The sequence below is a fragment of the Lactuca virosa genome, chromosome 2, assembly GCF_052849685.1.
Source record: "Lactuca virosa cultivar CGN04683 chromosome 2, Lactuca_virosa_CGN04683_v6, whole genome shotgun sequence".
Classification (NCBI taxonomy): Eukaryota; Viridiplantae; Streptophyta; class Magnoliopsida; order Asterales; family Asteraceae; genus Lactuca; species Lactuca virosa.
In genome coordinates this window covers 258,347,237-258,367,278 of record NC_136427.1, presented here as the reverse complement: position 1 = coordinate 258,367,278, position 20,042 = coordinate 258,347,237, and the positions used below count along the sequence as shown (strand labels likewise).

General features: G+C 33.3%; 3 protein-coding genes across 4 annotated transcripts; 1 reads left to right on the top strand and 2 right to left on the bottom strand.

Moving 5' to 3' along the window:
- Positions 1–4,369: 4,369 nt before the first annotated feature.
- On the top strand, positions 4,370–5,784 carry LOC145160875 (3-oxoacyl-acyl-carrier synthase-like protein (Protein of unknown function DUF455)). Its single transcript, XM_079080246.1, has 4 exons — positions 4,370–4,636; positions 4,777–4,896; positions 5,072–5,302; positions 5,383–5,784. The coding sequence occupies exons 1-4, from the start codon at positions 4,454–4,456 to the stop codon at positions 5,713–5,715; spliced, it is 867 nt and encodes a 288-aa protein (XP_078936372.1). The 5' UTR covers positions 4,370–4,453; the 3' UTR covers positions 5,716–5,784.
- A 3,134-nt stretch (positions 5,785–8,918) lies between these two features.
- Positions 8,919–11,919, bottom strand: VTE5 (phytol kinase 1 VTE5). Of its 2 annotated transcripts, none has more exons than XM_079080245.1 (6): positions 11,413–11,919; positions 10,097–10,164; positions 9,873–10,004; positions 9,666–9,781; positions 9,406–9,511; positions 8,919–9,328 (listed from the first exon to the last, which is right to left on the bottom strand). In XM_079080245.1, the coding sequence occupies exons 1-6, from the start codon at positions 11,725–11,727 to the stop codon at positions 9,142–9,144; spliced, it is 924 nt and encodes a 307-aa protein (XP_078936371.1). In that variant the 5' UTR covers positions 11,728–11,919; the 3' UTR covers positions 8,919–9,141. The 2 variants fall into 2 exon arrangements, with proteins under 2 accessions (XP_078936371.1, XP_078936370.1); XM_079080244.1 differs by having other exon boundaries at positions 9,406–9,520; positions 11,413–11,915.
- A 3,909-nt stretch (positions 11,920–15,828) lies between these two features.
- Positions 15,829–19,074, bottom strand: PHF1 (phosphate transporter traffic facilitator1). The gene is made up of 10 exons (XM_079080243.1): positions 18,821–19,074; positions 18,609–18,706; positions 17,715–17,847; positions 17,535–17,626; positions 17,318–17,417; positions 17,162–17,234; positions 16,952–17,072; positions 16,667–16,786; positions 16,332–16,402; positions 15,829–16,198 (listed from the first exon to the last, which is right to left on the bottom strand). Exons 1-10 carry the CDS (start codon positions 18,992–18,994, stop codon positions 16,005–16,007), a joined length of 1,176 nt encoding a protein of 391 aa, XP_078936369.1. The 5' UTR covers positions 18,995–19,074; the 3' UTR covers positions 15,829–16,004.
- Positions 19,075–20,042: the final 968 nt, after the last annotated feature.

Below are 20,042 nucleotides of genomic sequence, written 5' to 3'. Positions count from 1 at the left end.
GCTGCGCGTAAGTCCCAGAGCCCCAGTACATTGCGCGTACCAGGATGGTACGCTAAGCGTACGTATCAGATGGGCTTGGATCTGTTTTGGGCCTTTGATCTGTTGGGCCTCATTTGGTTATTGGACTTGGTTGCATTCTGTGAATAGTGGGCCATTTTTTATGTATTGGGCCATTGGTGTTATGGTAGGGTCTTATTGGGCCAAGAGGCCCATTAATGATTTTTGGTCATGGACTTTGGGCCCATTAACAAAGAAAGGATATTTGGGCTATCAGGGAAGGACTTGGGGTTTGGGTCCCCTTTGATTATGTGATGTCCTAACATGGGTTAATATTATTATTCAGCACGAGAGGTTACAGACAATTAGGAGAGCAGTTTCGGATTCTTCGGACAGAGGTGAGTCTTCTCACCATACTCATGGGTCTAAGGCACCAAGGCCGGCCCATTATGTGATTATGTTTATGTGTTAGTCATTTCAGTGATTTGATATGTTATGTGATTGTGTGTTATTGCATGGAAGACCCCGGGGGGAGCCCGTGGCATTGGATGTAAGACCATGCGGGGTAGCCCATGGCATTCCTAGGTAAAGACCATGTGGGGTAGCCCACGACATTGGATGTAAGACAATGTGGGGTAGCCCATGGCATTCCTAGGTAAAGACCATGTGGGGTAGCCCATGACACGAAGGTGTAAGACCCTGGGGGAGCCCACGACATCCTTACAGGTTTATGTATGCATGACTTATGTGTTATATGTAGCTTTTATAGCTAACAAGATATGTGATATGTGTATTGTGTGTGGTATGCTCTGGGAAACTCATTAAACATTTAGCTTACAGATTGTGGATTTGTTTCAGATACTTCAGATCCTAATGGCAAAGGCAAGGCGTGATGACGCGGCGTGCACTCTTTCCCAGGCATTTTTATGGACACTCTGATGTTTGGAATAAAAGTTGTATTTGACATATGTTTTGAAAACAATTATGATTGAATTTCTTAAAACATGGAAATGTATTTGACTATTCAAAAATGAAAATTTTCTTTGAAAAATTGGGTCGTTACACATATTTATCCTTCATAAACTTCAAAATATAATATTTACACAAAAATAATATTTTTTAATGAAGTATTATACTCTTCATAAATTCCCCAACATTGATTGATTGATTGAACTTCAAAATCACATCTAAAAATTCGACTGAGATATTTTTGGAACAGTGCTTGATGTGTTTGTGAAGCATCTCAAAACAGTTTGAGTAATCAAAATTATATATGTAACTCTCTTGCTTTGAATTTTGACAACATTAAATTCTACTCAAAAGTAATGAAGTAAATGTCCATTAATTCAATCTTTCTCAAATCAATTCGTAAAATCGACTGCTTGTTTAAAGTCTTACCAGATTCAATAACAAATTAAATTTTAACACATTTTAAAATTTTCTCCCTCACACTCAAAACCCTAGCAAAATCATTGATGTTACATGCAGAGATCTCAAAAAAAGAACCACCGTTCTTGTTTCAAAATCACTTCAATCAACATTCTTTTAGAGGAGCCTTTGAAGTTGAATTGATAATTTATGAGGATGGTATAATAGTAAATTGATATAATATATTAATTTAAAAAGATTATATGTTTTATTTAAAATGTTTAAAATAAGATTTTAGACAAATATGATATTTTGATGTTATGAAGAGTAAATATGATATTTGAAAGTTTATAAAAATTAAATATGATATTTTGATTTTTGGTTGGATAAATATAATATTTTGATGTTAACAAGTCATAAAATTCTCTTTAATTTTACAATGCTTTAAATAGGTTGTTACCTGTTTATATATAAAAAAAAACCGTTATTTTATTAAAATCTTAAGAATACATCTAAAACTTAATATGAAATTATAAGAAAATCAAGTTGAAGTTTAACCTCATTAGTTCATTTCATGGTTGTTAAAATTACGATTCTAATTGTAGGATCGTGTGATCTTACGATCTCGCTTAGGTAAATCGATCCCGATCTTACTTGAATTATTTTTCAGTAGGATCGTAAATACATATATTTCTAAAAAATTTAATTTTTTTAGACTAACTATTAGAATATCCATTTTAAATTGCTTATCATTTTTTAATGTATTTGTTATGTTTTAAAATATTTACTGTTAACTTGAATTGTTTTTCGGATTTGATCTCACAACCTTGCAAAATAAAATAAAATGACCGAGATTAACAACCCTGGTTCATTTGACTGACGAACAAATTCAACCTTGCATTTTGACTGTGATCAACAAAGCCCTAAATACTAATAGAACCTGGGGTTATTTCCATAAAAGACCTTATATTTTGATTTTTTTTCTTTTTAGACCTAGAATTTTTTTCTTTTCCGAAAAAGACCCAACTTTTACCAGTTACTTGTTATTTCAGACCCTAGCAGGTCACCAACAGGTAAATTAGGTATTTTTGTTTCGTAAAAGACCCTATATTTTGTAGTTTTTTCCATTTTAGACCTAAAATGTTTTTTTTTTCAAAATGAATTCAACTTTAAAATTGGTTATAATCTTCAAAATCAAATATATAAGGTACTTCTTGACTACACCGAAAAAGAAAATATACATGTATAAACTAAAAAATGTTATCTAATCTATTATCTTTTGAGCGAATATAACCTAGAAGAATTGCAAAATTTTATTTTTGTGTAAAAGATATAATTAAACTTTATCTTGGATATATATTATATCATTAAACTTGATATATTGTTTATAAAAAATGTTATTATTACCGCTAATTAATAGTTTGATGTTAATTTAATATTTTTTGGTAACATGGATAATACATGGATATGAAGAATCTTTTAGCATAATAATAACTTTTTTTATTTGTAGAAAAAAAATACCATGTAATTTATTAAACTGTATACAAAATAAATTTTTTTTAGTTTGTCTATTATACTTATTTCGTGAGTTTGGACATATTTCCCTCTCTCACTTTTCTATATTATTTTTTTGGTCGATTTTTTTAGAACAGTTAATAAACACACTCACTAACATACTCCTAAACCAAAGCCATAGAATATTTTGTAGCATTAGCCCATTATTGAATAATATGTTATAATTATATCAAATACATACATAAAAATATTAATCCTAAACATTCGTAATAGTTTTGTTTAGATATATCAGATTCAAGTTTAATACATTTTAAAAAAATGTTAACATCACATATAAATACATAAAAACTATATTATGGGAATGGAACCATTTTAGCATAAGTTGAAAATACAAATAACAAAAATGATATCGTACACTTAAATATCCAAATACGATGGTTGACATTATTATTAATGGTTGGAATGTGGTGAATGAACAAAAATGAGAAAACTACGAAATTTTTGTAGAAAAAAGAAAATTGAATAGTTGGCATACTATGCTACTACCTCATTTTATTAATCTATCTTATGTATACATGGTGTTTAGATCAATACATGGTGTTTGTATATCGCGGTTATTGATTCTTAAGTATAATCATAATAATTACCAAAATAAAATTTAGGATTTCATTTTAATTTAAAAAAACTTGAAGGTGTTTGGTATTCAATTGGCTATTGAATATATGATCTTAAAATTATACAAAATCTCTTTTGTGCTGTTAGGAAATTTGACTTCACATGTCTATGTATTCAACTCCTAGCTTTTGGTAATTGTTTTATGTAACTGAAATCGAAAAACTAATTAAACCAATAATATAAAAAAAGGTTTTGGAGCTAGAAACTGTAAATTTTATCAAATGTAGACAAAACACTTTGTTATTATTTATATTACACTCATGAAAAAAATTATACTATACAATTTCATTGTATGTGTAATGGTTTAAAAAAATGTTTCATGCGTAAATCAATATGATTCCAAAAGATGCAAAAGTTAAATCGTTGTCTATTATTTAAACTAAAAAAATATAATTATGTTTTTTATGCCTTGACGAAATTAAGCTACATGAACTTGGTGTAGTGAAGAAATAGCTTTTACAACTACATTTTTTTTTTGTTTTATAAATATACGTGGACAAAGAATTGTTCAATCATAAATAAATGTATGCATAATAATTACATTGTTTAAATCGATGTTTATGTTTAAACTAAAAGGATATAATCACGTTTTTTATACAACTAGTCTTGAAATAAAAAACATTTTAGGTCTAAACTGGAAAAAAGTACAAAATGTAGGGTCTTTGATGAAATAAAAATACTTAATGACCTGTTAGGGTCTAAAATAACAAGTAACAAGTAAAAGTTAGGTCTTTTTCGAAAAAGAAAAAAGTTTTAGGTCTAAAAAGAAAAAAAAGTTAAAATATAGGGTCTTTTATGGAAATAACCCTAGAACCTGTTGTGCAAAGTGGAACCCAAAGCAAATCTCACTAAGCAAGACGGTAAACACTCCTAAGAACTGCAGCTGCAAGGTAGAGAGATGAACGATGGAGAAACCCTTGTGGAAGCTGCGCTACGTGTGCTGAATACAGCAGACCCAGTTGAGAAAGCGAAACTTGGAGATGAAATAGCAAACAATTGGCTCCAAGGTGTTATTGCAAATCCTTACCACCCTTCTCAACCTGATATCATCGTCCCAGACCGCCCTGCCAGACTCTCCAATGTTAGCCTCTCACACAGTCAGAATCATTCATCAATTCTGTTTTGCAGATTTTGAGTTATCATGGAAGCACGCCAAGTGTTTGATAATATGCCTCACTGATTTAGAGCAGACGTAATTCCTGTGGATGGTTTATTATGCAGGTGAAGCTAGTGTCGCCTAGTCTTATGCCGAAGCTTGGGAAAGCCGGAAGCTCACAGAGCAGACAGGCCATCGTGCACAGCCTTGTTCACACTGAAAGTTGGGCCATTGATTTGTCCTGGGTATTCCTTTTTTTGCTTCTATTGCTTATAGACAGTTCTTTATACTAAAATTCCTGGATTGCTATGTGCTTTTGTAATTGATGGTTGTTGCCGATTCAAACAGGATACAATTGCACATTGGTCTTTCTTTATTTTGTTAATCCTAAGAGCTAAGATCCGTCTAACTTTGAAACAGGATATAATTGCACGTTTTGGTAAACAAGAGTCAATGCCAAGAGAGTTCTTCAATGATTTTGTAAGAGTTGCACAAGATGAAGGTCGTCATTTCAGTCTTCTTGCTGCTCGGCTTCAGGAATTGGGGTCTTTCTATGGAGCACTTCCTGCTCATGATGGTTTGTGGGACTCAGCTGTTGCTACATCAAAAGACCTATTTGCACGTCTTGCAGTTGAGCATTGTGTTCATGAGGTGCCCCTGATCTTACATTATGATTATCTTTCCTCCGTTATTCTCTTCTTCTTTACACAGTTTTTCATGATGAATGACAGGCAAGAGGACTGGATGTGCTGCCTACAACCATCTCCCGATTCCGTAATGGAGGTGACAATCAGACTGCTGATTTGCTTGAGAAGGTGATTTACCCTGAAGAAATCACTCATTGTGCTGCTGGAGTCAAGTGGTTCAAGTATCTGTGCTCACGATCATCTTCATGTTCATGTGCTGATGAAGAAAGTGATGAAGTGATTCAGAAATTCCATGAAATTGTGAGGGAATATTTCAGAGGGCCATTGAAGCCTCCTTTCAATGAGGCAGCAAGAAAAACTGCTGGATTTGGTCCTCAATGGTATGAACCTCTTGCTGTCAAAGATTTTACTCAGTAAAAAAGCTAACACATTTATAATTTATATGAACCAAAATGTTCTCTTAATGAGTTGTTGCCATTTGCATTCCTTTGTGTTGTGGTAGTTTGCTTTGCATTTTTGGTTTAAATAGTCAAGACTTCTTTAGAATAACCTAACAGGATTGAATTTAAACATTCTCGTGGATGTTATCCTTAGTATTAATAATTGTGCATTAGTAGACACTGTAGACAAGCAACAACATATGTTGCTACTCATCATTGGGTTTCTAAGTTGTTGCAATATTGCTTAACAAGACTTGGTTGTATAGGTGTCTGAGGTGACCCAAATATCAAATAAAAATAGTCGTTTTGATTAAAATTTAGCATATTAAATTATTAAACTTGATCACAAACACTCTTCTTTCAATTTATGGTAGTCAACACTCAATACTCAATACATACACCCTTTTAAGGGCGTGTTTGGCACGGAGCTTTTGGAAGCGTTTGGGAGCTTCTAGCTTTTAACTTTTGACAAAACGCTCTAGTTTAAACAAAAAGTTTTGTTTGGCAGTACGAGCGTTTAGCTTTTAGTTTAAACAAAACGCTCCAAATCTAAAAGCTACTTTATGTAGCGTTTGACAAAACGCTACTGAGCTTTTGAAATCAATTTCCATAATTACCCTTAAAAATGTATTTATATATTTATTTATTTTTAATCAATTGTCTTTTTATGTAATTTTATATATTTCAAAAGCTTCCAGCTACTTTTGCCAAACACTCATATAACAAATAAAAGCTACAGCTTCCCGCTACATGCTACCCGCTAACCGCTTCCAGCTAACAGCTACTTTTGCCAAACGCGCCCTAAATCACATTATCTAGAGTTTCAATTATTTGTTGGACATCATTATAGCTATAGTATAGTTATATCATTCATTATATTATTAGTAGGGATTAGCAAAATAACTGTTGGAACTGAACTGAACAGAGTGGGAACCGATTATGCAATTTGGTTTGGTTCTCGGTCCACCAAACTCCTAAAAATCGGTTTCGGTTCCTGCGGTTTTCAGCTTTTCCAGTCTTGGAACCGGATGTTGAAAGGCCAAGTCCAACATTTTTTAGAATTTTTTACCTCAACTTTGAACAACCATAACTTGTTCATACGAGCTCCGAACGAGCTAAACTTTTTTTTTCAGCATCTAGTTCTATGTCTTGGCTACATTCTAGGCTTTTGAATCACCTTAATTGGTTAAGAATTTACCGAGTTACAGTGCTGCACAACCGTAAACAAGAGCTGTTTGGGCTTGTTTCTAGCATTTTGCATAATTTTTTGCTCTACTTTGAACAACCATAATGAATGAGTTGATCATTTTCCGCATGTAATTTTCTCTCTTGGCTATATTTAGGCTTTTGAATCACATTAATCCGTTAAGCACATGCTAAAATCAAAAAGTAGCTTGCTATATTTAACTAAATTATTTGTGTCTTGTATGTGTCTTAGTGTCTATATTCTAGACGTCTCGTATGTTAGCACCAAAATTATTTGTCTTATATGAGTATATCCGTGCCTGCCTGTTGAAGACATGAAACACGAATTTGAAATTCATGTCAATACGAATAAATACAAAATACGAATTTGCAAAGCCCATACACGAAAAAATGTGTGGCGTGTTCATCCGGCGTTAGTGGCGTACCAAGTTGTGGGGTCCACCCATAAACAATGTTTTGGATTGGTTAGGGTGTAATTGGTGTTTTGGGCTGAAGTTTTTGGCATGTATTGGTTAAATGAAAGGTTCGTAATAGCATGAAGCAAAAAAGATTAAGTTGGGAAAAGTTGTAGACTAGTCTTGTGAATGCAAGGCAAAGGCGTGTTAAAAATTGAGGTAAATGAAAAGTAAACTCCAAACCTTGTGAATGTCAAGACAGGCATTATCAGTAGACCAGGCTTTTAATTTTAAAACACCACGTACAACACTCACAAATAATATATGTGCTGATTAAAATTACAATAAAGTTAATATTCATCATGTTGTAAATTGTATAGAATTAATAATTTGTATGTATCATTACCATTATTAAAATATAATCTGGATACATATAAATTGTACACCATTTTACATCTTTATTAATTAGAAACAATTAGCCAGATGCCCCGCATATTGTGGCATGTTTATCAATCATTTACAACATTTTTGGAATGGTCTATTTGGTCTATTAGACAAGGTCTATTTCTGTAAGACGCTCACAGGGATCATGTGGGTAAATTCGCTATTAAGCATAGACAATTTCTTTAGTTTTGTGAAACACAAGGACCGTTTTTGTTATTTCACTATTAGGCAGGGGCCATTTCTATAATTTTCTGTGTAAATTCACTGTTAAAGAGGGACTATTTCTGTAACTTTGTGAAACATATGGACTATTTCTGTAAGTTCCTTATTAGACAGAGGCCATTTTTGTTTAATTTATAAAACACATGGACAAATTGTGCAATGCTTCAACTAAGCGGGGAGCATTTCTATAATTTTGTGAAACACATAGACCATTCTGTAATCTTGTGAAACATAGAGACACATTCTATAACCTCACTATTAAGCAGGGACCATTTATGTACCTCTAAGAAAACATATAGACCGTTTCTGTAAATTTCCTATTAGACAGGGACCAATCATGTAATTGCATGAAACACAAAATATAAGGACCATTTCTGAAAATAGTGCACCACTTCCCCTTCTTCTTTTTTTTTTTTTTTTTTTTTTTTTTTGATAAATGGCCGAGTTACGAAGCCTTAAAGAGGGCTATTTCTTTAAAATTTGTTTCCTTCTCCGTTACAAAACCATTCCAAGCAACAACTCAGTCTCCCAAAATGATAAAATTTGGTTTTGGGTTTTTCGATTTGGTCTGGTTTAGAACCGATTTCATTCGTAATTAGTAATTATTAGCATCATCTGTTTTTGTGACAGCTAAGTTTCTTAATTTTTCTTTATTTTAATTTGAACACGAGCTCTTGACAACAAACGCGACAGTAGCCAGTCAGGCATCTTGGCTCTTGGTATCTACAAAGATCAGCAAGTATATATGGACAAACTACACGAGACTGTCTTACGAGGATTTCAGTCGAGACAACGTAAAGTTTGTTTAGTTAGCCACCTTAATTTGACTAAATTTTGATCAAACAAATTAGAGTTTAATTATGATTGCTAAATCCTTTTATTAATAGGGATGTGAAAAGACAGAAAGCCAACCTAAAACCGTAATTTTTGGTTTAATTAATTTAAAGCAAATAAAAAAACAACAACCAAAGAAAACACATGTTTCCTTTGAATTTGAATTTATTACATTTACTACATCGGTAAAAAAGATTACAACAGACTTATTCCAGCGTTTATTATTCAACATTTATCACACAACAAAAAGGAAACATTTACATTCAAATTAAAAATAATAATAATAACACTTATAATAAAACTTAAAACCCAAAACTCAAATAAGCTGTTAGCATGCTTACCAAAGGAACAGATATGTTATCATCCAGACCTCCTTTTGTCGGGAGCGACTCCACCAATGTTGCCACAATCGCAACCATTGCAACTCGTTCCATTGTCTTTAGCCAGTCTAGCTCAAAGTACCCCAACTTTGAAAAATAGTATAACATCCTGTATACAAGGGTAAATTAGTCAATTACCCTGATCTAACCCATAAAACATCACAATAAAAAAGAGGTGTCACGTACCCAACCGAGACTAAAAAACCGACCAGAAACATAGAGATGCTACCCGCCCAACTCTTCTGTTTGTTGTACGGAATTTTATGCAACCCAAATCTTCTCCCCATGATATCTGCAATGCCTATAGGATATTATGTCAGAAAGAAGCCTAAGTCAATGTTTGTTGCACATAATTTTCAGGCTATAAAAGTCATGTCAAACACACAACAATCTGATTTGTTTTATCATGTCAAGAAGTGAACACACACGAGGGTGAGAGAATATACCATCGCCACCACACATCATGGATAGTGAAACCACACCGATTGGTGAGTCACGCCAGAAGAGAAGAGAAGATAGAATCAACATCAAAACATAATATAGTGGTCCCCTAAGCAATTCCCTGCCATCAAATCGTTTTAAATTTTGGGCCAAATTTATGAAAAGAAAACATTAATTGAGGACAACAGATCGTATTATGAATGAGATCTTACTCTGGTTTTCCTTCACGGGTGACTGATTTTATGAGGTCTTCATTGGGGACGAGTGAAAGACCATGAACAAGAAGCCTAGTGCAGTTCAATAAGGGCGCTATAATGGCAAAATACCGAGCATCTGTAGAAGTACTAATCTAGGATTTAATGTCAATTGGTTGAACTCCATTTTGTAGAACAAAAAAAAAAAAAAATTGTTTTTTTTTGGGAAATTTATAAAATACCTGAAGATTGGCCAGCAACCCATATAAAGCAATCCAGATAATATATGAACCAGCTTTCTGCTTAGGTTCTGAAAGGAACATACAAGAGATTGAAGTTTCTTTTTCATAAAACATTCTTTTATTTTTTATTTATCAATTAATCTCATTCATGTGTCTACTTAGGCATAACAAACAACATTTTGAATAACAAATCAAGTTAATTAAGTTAATTTAATCAAGTTAATTAAGTTAATTTAACAAATCAAGTTAATTAAGTTAATTTAATCACTATACTCCTTCAAGGCTTCAAACCAACCAATCAAACATAATAATAATAATGGAATGTAATGACCCTTTCTATTACGCTGTTCATTCCATTCCTTTGTGGATTCAATTTCATCATATCAAACAAATCAAGTTAATTAAGTTAATTTAATCATTTTTATATTACAAGGTCCGTGCCTATCTAACCCTAGCCCCATCCCCACATATTCACTCGGATGTTTATTGCTTATGAATAATCACTTTGTACGGAACCATATGACACCTACCAAAAGTTATGGTTTTAAAAGCTATACATTTAACTTGCTGTTGTTAACCACACATAAGAATAACTAAGGTTGTCAATAGACTTAAAAACTTGCTAACCACAATTGACTTTAAAAGATTTGTATTTAATACTCCTAAGGTTCCAAAACATTGATCTTTCAATGCATGCAGTTATTACAATTAATTCCACTTTTACCCTTGTATCAGCTTAAATTTTTACTTAAAATCATGATTGAAAAGTTATTGGTAACACAGTGTGAGAAACTTTTATTATCAGTGACGAATTGTTATAACATTAGTGGTATTTGAAGTGAAATGAAAAGACCCAAATAATTGTCAATGAGCAAAAAGTAAGGTGCCATTAAAACAGGTTCTGAAAAGGTGAAAGTAGTGTCCAGAGTACGATATACATAAACAGTACTACCAAAATTAATCGGTGGATATATTTCATAATTTGGATTAGAATGTCATTCATTTTACTAATTGAACCAATAATTTGAATTATGCTTAAGATTGATTATAAAACTTGAAGTTGATAATATAAAAGATTGAATTAGATTTGGTGAATAAACAAGGGAAAAAGAGTTAAAAGACAGAACCCAAACACGAAAACGATACCAGGCGATATAATCCATGTGAAGATCTACAGTTGCAGGAAACAGTGTCTGTCTGGATTCCGGTGACCTACGGAGGATACAATCGTACAAGACTAGAAGGTATTCTGTGTATGTGTGTTTATATATAGACACATTTATATCAATATCATGCATGTGGAGATTGAGAGAAACCTGTTCGATGATTTGGCGCTGTGTGAGATAATCAAAACCAGCGACAAGTCCATACGCGCCGCCAACGACAAGAATGGTTGCTCCGGCATCCTGAAGCAATGGACCTGGTACATCGAGGGTAAAAGCACGCGGTGGAAGAAGAAGAAGACGTCGTTGCTTTTGAATAAAAGTAGAAGCATTCCGAATTCCGTGCATATTGAGATAAGGTGTGGTAGGATAGAAAGCGTGTCTTGGAGGGCAGAAGTGAGGACGTAGCAGGGAGAGTTTGGGATTAGCAGCGGTGGTGGTGGCGGCGGCGACGGCGACGGCGGCCATCTGGATAGCGTCTGTTTTCTGACTCCACAAGTCAATTTAGGAGGAGGATTGAGGGGTATTGGGGGGTGTGGGACCAACTACAGAGCGGTTCTGGGTCATACGTTTCTGCGTCTTTATGGCATCCGATTCAGTAAGTTCGTCAGTACCATGTAACAATCAGTTTTTCCTCACACGGCCTTTCTTCCTTGAGGATTTTTCCTCCAAAATATTTCAAATTCATAAGAAAAATATATGTATAAAATTAAGAAATTTTAAACTTTTTCATTTAAATATTATCCCGACCTATAAATCTACATACTAAATAGTGATAAATCACAAAAATATCAGATGATTTTTCAAAATTATAAAAAATACCAAGTTTTTTTTTTCTTCACAAATTTATTAATGGAATCCAAGATTGGTTATTTTCTCTTTTGATCCGACCCCTTAGTTTTTGTGGTCTTTTATATTTATGACCTTAGTTTTTGTGGTCTCCTATATTTATGAAAAATTTGAAATGTGGTATTCAGTGGATACAATATCTGAAATATGTTATCCACTATACGATGAAATGACGTTTGGATGCTCTTAAATCGGACCGCGGATTTAAAGGATATTCTTGTGTAATAGGGGTGAACGTTTAGACCTTCGGATCAGATCATAATGGGTTGGGAACCGTATGTGGACTAACATCAATTTACAAGAATATATATGGTTATCGATTCTCCTTTGATAGTGCAAATTCGGTATGGTTTTTTACCAGTTAAGTCCGGCTAGTTTCGGGTATTGGAACCAAATTTTAAAAGTATAAATACATTATAATCTGTAAAATTTTAAAAATATGCATATTTTATTCATTTGAAGTCAAATCGACATGAAATCTTTTTCGGCATGTAATTTAGAGTTTGTATTTGAGTATATGTTGTAATTTCATTATTTTTTGTTAAATATTCAGTGAGTTACAGTTCTCCGAAGTTTTGATATTAAAGTTAAAGTTAAAGTTAATATACACATATCTCATTCAGATTGACTTGATATTTTTTTATTGGTTTGATTATTTGATTATTTAATTATTTATATTTCTAAATTTGATTTTTAATTTACTAAAAGGTCGAAAGTTTTATCCCCATGATGAAGATGTTACAATTTTCTTCGCACCACAAAATTCAACAAGCAGAAACGGAGGATGACACTTGATTTTTAGGGCTTTTGATTTTCTTCAGAGGTTTAGCGTGTATATATAATTTTTAGAATGACTAACATACACACACTAAGTGTGTGTGTGTGTGTGTGCACGCCATAGAAGCTTCATTGACCGGATTATTTGTGTAAAGGACTCGGTTGTAAGGGCATGGTGAAATTTAAGGTCTATAATGACTTCTTAACTTTCAGATCCAGGTTTTAAGGAGAAAAGAAAAAGAAGAAATGGAGTTCAACTATGGTTAGTGGTATGGTGGGACCATCTTTATATAGTATTAATAATTTAAAAACAAATTAAATGTTAAAAAAAATCCTACAATGATAAAATAGTAATTTTAGATCAAATATTTAACAAAGTAAAGCCATAAGGACCAACCATGCAACATATTAAAACCATATGGACAATCTTTATCAATGACAAAAGTTAGGGGCCAAATCTATAACTTTTTGTAAACCATAGGAACCATTATGTAATTTTGTTTACATTACATATTTTTTGTTTTTTAATACTTCGATGATTAATAATTAATTATATTTTTGTTACATTATGAAACATATTTATAAATGAAATGTCAGTAGAGTCGATATTTTATGTAAAAGCAATAAAATATAGTTTTTGGTGAGGAGTTGTCACCAAGGTTGTCAAGATCGGGATCCTACTTAAGATCGTTTTTGGGTTTGCAAGATCGGGATCCTAAGATCCCACAAAATAAAATATAATTTTAATTTATAATTTTTAATCATGAAAAATATTTCAAACATTTAAGTTTTCGTTCAAAAGTTATAAAAACTTCAAAATATCAGTCATAAGCCACAATAATGATAAATGGTAAATTGGTAAAAGGCAAAAGACATAAAGTGGTAAAAAAATTCATTTGCAAAAAAAAAAAAAAAAAAAAAATCAAGGGAAGGTAGGATCGGATCGGATCTCGATCATACGATCCTACCTACGATTTTACGATCCTATCTGCGATCCTACCCCAAATACGATCCTTTTACGATCCGGATCGTTTTTCATACCTAGGATCGTAGGATCGTACGATCCTACGATCAGGATCGCGATTTTGACAACCATGGTTGTCACACACAATCACATTATTTAACTAGAGTGAGTAGGTTATGTACAAATATACTTATAGTATTCATATCGCATAGAAATAGGTTATAGTAGATAAATTGTAATTTAAATATCATTAAAATATTATAGGGACATGTATTCGTAGGTAAAGTTTCAACTGGATGTCAACTCGAAAACCAATACCAATCTTTGCAATGTCATTACGTTTGAAATAGTCTGATCATAGACTTCGTTTCCTCATTCACTAAATCAGTAAATCTCCTATGATCAAAACATAAAAAATAAATACATGTTCTATAAATATTACATCTCCTCATATTTAACCTAAGTCTCAACCAAAAGGTAAAACACTAAAACTTATCTCAACCCCTACACTAAATATAATTGTCTAGTCTCCAAAATATAATTTTCCATTCTCTTTATTTTCGGGTTAGGTAAAATAAATAAATAAATAAATAAAAATCCCAATCGGTTGTATCTAGCACTTTGTATCAATTCAATTTGATTCAATGTTCTCCTTCATGATAAAATTGAAGTTTTTTTAAGGAAAAGGACAAGGAAGAAAGAAGGGCAGAGAGGCCTCATGAACTAGAGAGGAGTGAAGAGAAATGGGACATGTGTTGCGTGTGAGAGAGAGAGAGGGTGGGGTTGGGTGAAATTGGATTATTGGACTCTTCTTAAGTTTGAATATTTAAAAAACTAAAACAAATAAATTAAAAGGATATATCATCATTTTAAGTTTGATACTGAACAAATCTAAAAAAAAAACATACCCATTTTTTCGACGCAAGTTGAAGTTCTTTGGACCGAATCCAAAAAAATAAAAATAAAATAGAACCCAACTTTGTAGGTTTCTCAACCGTAAATAATAATTAAAATAAAAAGTAAAGTAAAAAAATAAAGGCAATTTAGTCAATTTTGTAACGTTAGGAAGTAAAACCAAAATAAAATCTACCCAATAGTCAGAGTTAATATTGAAAAAGAAAATGGGCTTTTATTCAAAAAAAAAAAAAAAAAAAAAAAAAAAAAAAAAATCACAACATAGACTAAAAATAAGATTTATGTTTTTTTGTTTGAAAAAAAAAAGATTAATTGAAACTTTGAAATATTTCCAAAAGGTTAGTATCATTGAAGAGTATACAAACAAAATTGATTTATATCATTCCATTTTTCTGAATAACAAAAACAAATTCTCCTTGATGGAATAAAAACAGTCTAGTAGAATCGAAATATTAAGGAAATGACATTGTGTGAGAAATGCTTCATTTTATATTTTTGCACATGATTTTTTTTCAAATGGAATAGATTGGCCAATTTTTGGGCCAAGCTGGATTTGAACTATTGTCAACAAATTTACAGTCCGTCCCTATTAACCACTCGGGCATCGACCCAACTCGCAAAACATTGGAGCCTTATAACTTATAAGGTATAAAATGTAATAATTTGAAATTTTATGTTAGTATATTTTTGATAGCTGATACTTGTATTTTTTATTTATAAGTGTTCGACAAAAATAGTTGTACGTTTTTTAAATGTATAAAGTTACATAATATCAAAAGTCAAAAGTTTCTAAAAGCTACGAATTACGAGCTGTTGGTTTTAAATAAATACTAAAAGCTTTTCAACAAACTCTAACACCGCCTAATCTACTCTAAATTTAGACCTTCCTCCAAAGAAGACTTGAATCTTCAATCTGCTGGTTTTATGACACATTTCCAATAACTGCAAATACCGGTAGACCATGGAGCCTTTAGCCTCCATTCTTAGACATCATTAGTGGAATAGTTATCATTAGGTTTAGATATATCTTAAATCAACTCGATGGTAAAAGGATCCGAAACAAATTTAGAGGAAAAAAGAATTAATATTACAAACAAGACGAACATAAATAATCGTAGGGTGCCATCTCTATTACAAATTGCAGGTAAGAAGAACCAAATTTTTAGTTGTCAACATATGGTTGAAAATTAGCTCCGTGATCTCTACATATCATTTATGAGAGAGAGCAAGTGACGTATGTTTACATGTCCACGGGGCCCCACATGTTTTTATCATCAGATTGATGGTCTCCTACGTAAGAACCAAGTTTAGGTCGTGCAGGTTGGTCTTTCGCCATTGGGAAATTCCAAAATAAATCAGAATTCTCAAAGAATATGTAGAACAACACCGCAGATGCCAAAAAAAGTCCTATAAGCAAGATATATAGTTGCCATTCTGCACCACCACAATTCAAAGATTACTGTTAGTTATAACCAACCCAAAACACAGCCAATTCATTACAGGTGTGTGTGTGTGTGTGTGTGTATGTGTGTGTGTGAGCGAGAGAGAGAGAGAGAGAGAGAGAGACCTTTCCAATCTGCAGGAACGTTTAACTTGGTCACCATAGCTCCCCATTCATTAGAGGTCGAAAGAACAACCCTGCAGAAGGAATTCAATTCCATTCTTAGTACTTTTCTATTAAAAGACAAAAATACCCTCATTGTGTATATTAACATTAACATAAATAAAACTATAAAATTTTAAATATAAGCGAAAATTTAAAAGTTATTCAGTTTTGTTTTATTAAATTTCATTCCATTTTTTGCCAACCAAACACTAGACAGATTCCAATTTCCCTTTATTCCAATTCCAATGGTAGATTCCATTCCTTGAAAAATATTCTGCAAATCAAACAGCACATACCTTTCACTGGGACAGAAATCCAGGGAGGAGACAGGATAGCCCAAGTGAAGCCTCTTACTCCAGTGACAAACTTCCATCTTCTTCACTGATACTACACATACATCACCATCTTTACTTCCCCTGTAATGTAACATTATTGGAGTTAACTTACAATCAGAAACAACCTAATCTAAACCTTCAGATATTTAAATGCTTACAAAAACATATCACTATTTTAACAGCAGAGTTTTCGTAATCATCTTTAATTCATTAAAAATAATTGACAAAAAAAGGCATAACACTTACTGAGCTAAATATTTGCCATCCAAGCTGATGGACATTACACAAGCAGGCTTTCTAAGAAGCCTTTTGAACCCAATTTTGTCCCATGTAGAAATATCCCAGACAACTGTGATTGATTTATTTCCTGCATGTATAATATAGCATCCATATTAGCAAAAAAAAAAAAAAATGGGATCAAAATATCCTTTTATACAAAGGAATAGAAAAAAATACCTTTTTGGACAGTGCAAAACAAAAACGGTTTTGTTCCATCCTTAGAAAATCGACATAGTTCAATTTTCTCATCCTGCAATGAATAAAAAAACAAGACATAATTATGACAAAGAAACTAACAGTACCACATTTTTTGTAATATTAATTAGATCTTACTGAAGTTCGAGTCAAAGAGTTGACTGGAACACCATCATTCGCATTCCAAATCCGAGCGGACCCATCAGTGGATGTTGAAGCTAAGAACTCTGAGTCTAGGCTGAGAGTACAACAATCAGAAAGCCAAATTAAAATTATAGTATATTAATTTTAGTTTTACACTCCTTTTACATATAATTATGAATTATGATGATGAAAGTTAAAAAAATCTACACACCTGAAATCCATATCGTTGAATCCCTGGTGAGCTTTTGGTTGATCTACTATGACACGCATGCTTGGCCACTCGTATATTCTCAGATGCCCATCCTTCAATTAATATATATAAGCCTGTTGTGCAGTTTACACAAGACCAAATTTATAAATTATAACATAACAAAGTTTTTAATATTCTTACCACACCTCCAGCAGCAAATCTAGATCCATCCGTACTAAATGCTAGGCACTTCTGTGGGCCCACATTTTGGAGGGGTTTTAGATCTTTGGCCAACAACTTCAAATTTTTCTCTTGATCATGCAATTCAAACACCCTGCACATAATATAAAAGGCCATCAATATAAGTTATACATACATCTCTAAAGTCAACTCCCCTTCACAAATCCCAAAAGGCATTTCTTATCTGATAAATGTATCTAAAGTAGTAGCTTGCTGGTTCATAAGTAGTTGCAATTTTTCAACAATTCGTTCTAACAGGATGTTTGGTAAGTAACTTGGGTAATTATAAGTTTATTACAATCACTACTCAAAGATCCACAACAACCCTAATGACAAATAATATAGAAATTTTGAATATACATAGAAAACTACAAAACCAGAGAAAAAAGAAAGGACAAAACCAAATATACCCAAGAAGAAGAAAAGAAAAGAATCAAATAGGCAATTTTTGTTGGTGATATTAGTGTCACCGGTCATTTTATGTGATTGGAATTTAATACGAGTGCCAAATGGGAATTTAAATTGTGATCTAATACAAGTTACGTGGTGCAAAAATACACACTTGTATATAATACAAGTTCCTCATGGATTATGCTGTATTAAATTTCATAACCCAGGCATATGCATAGGGGACAAATATCAACAAGGAAAATGACCTTACACAGAGCCGTGAACAATCCAGATTCTTGAGTACCATATTCTATTTTCCTACCCTATTTGACTAAACACAATTCGCTATCACATCATAAAATTAAAGTTACATTGCATTCAATTGTTTTCTTTTTCTTGAACGAGAACTATAATAAATTCTTACTAGAGAAAGACTTTACGCATTTTTGAGTTGAGTAAATCTACCTGCAGCCGCTCTTGGTAGTAGAGCAGATAATATCATCACCGCTTGGATGCACCGCTAGGCTTACTGGATCACATCCGTCTTCAAACTCGAATGTGGCCTGTTATTCCAAACAAAAACAAGAAAACGCACTCAATCAAACAAGTCAACCTATAGGAGTGTCTACTGTAAATTCATACAGAGAGAGAGAGAGAGAGAGAGCGAGGGAAGAGACCGAAGGAGATGACGAGAGAGATGTGGTGAGACGGTCGAAAGTGAAAATTTGAAAAGAGGCAGGGAAATTTCCGTGCTTCGACTTCCCTAAGGCAACTAGATGCGCTTCCTCCGGCCGCCTTATCCATGACGCACAAGTCACCGTTCCTTGCTCCGCTGCGACGCCGCCTTCCATTTTTTTGCAGAATGATGGAGGGTTTTGGGGGAAGTTCAACGAGTTTTGATTACTTTTTTTTTGTTCGTTGTACTTAAGTAGCAGATGAGAATGAAAGGTCAACTGTTTAAACCAGATCATGAACGCGGGTCAACTGTGAGGGTATCGGATCGAACCGAATATCCGGTCCGAATTATACCGCGAGGCGACATTGTGAATGCGTGGGCCGGCGCTTTATCGTTGATAACTACGTAGAAGCGTGGGACCCTCCAATTTCTTTTCTTTTTAATACGCTTAAAATATCGTTAAATATTATTTTTGTGAATTATCTAGAATATAATTGTTTCTTTTTTTTTTCCTTAAGGCTTATAGCTGGTGTCACGTTTTTTTTTTTCCTAATATCACCTCATTTTTACATATACTTTATTGGTGTTTGTGATAATTTTTCAAGGAATTGGAATTGTTAAAGAATTAGAATTTGTCAAGAATTCTAATCCAAATCCATATTCAGTTTGGTTGCCAGGAATGAAATTTGATTCCAATGTTGACAGAAAATTGTATTGAAATAATATAAAATGACAAAAATGTCCTTTTTTTTTTGCTTATTTTTACTTTGTTTTATAACTTATATGTAAAAATATATTATATAAATTATAAAAATAATAAATGATGGTGATGGTTGGAGTGATGTTGACGGAGGCAGTAGTGGTGTTGATGGCGACATAGGTGATGTGGGGTAGTGGCGGAGGCGATGACGATAGTGGCGGTAGTAATTGTGACGGCGATAGTGATGGTGGCGGCGATGAGTAGTGGCGGAGGTGGTGGGTGGTGTAGTAGTGGAGGTAGCAATGGTGGTAGTAACGGTGGTGGTGATGAGGGTGGTGGCGGAGGTGGTGGTGGTGGTGGTGGCGCAGGTGATGACGGTGGTGGTGGCAGTGATGGTATGGTCGTGGTGGTGAGTGGTGGTGGGGGGGGTGGTGGTGGTAGAGGTGGGGACGGTGGTGGAGGTGGCGAGTGATGATGACGGTGGTGGTGGTGGGTAGGTGTGGCGGTGGTGGGTGGTGGTAGC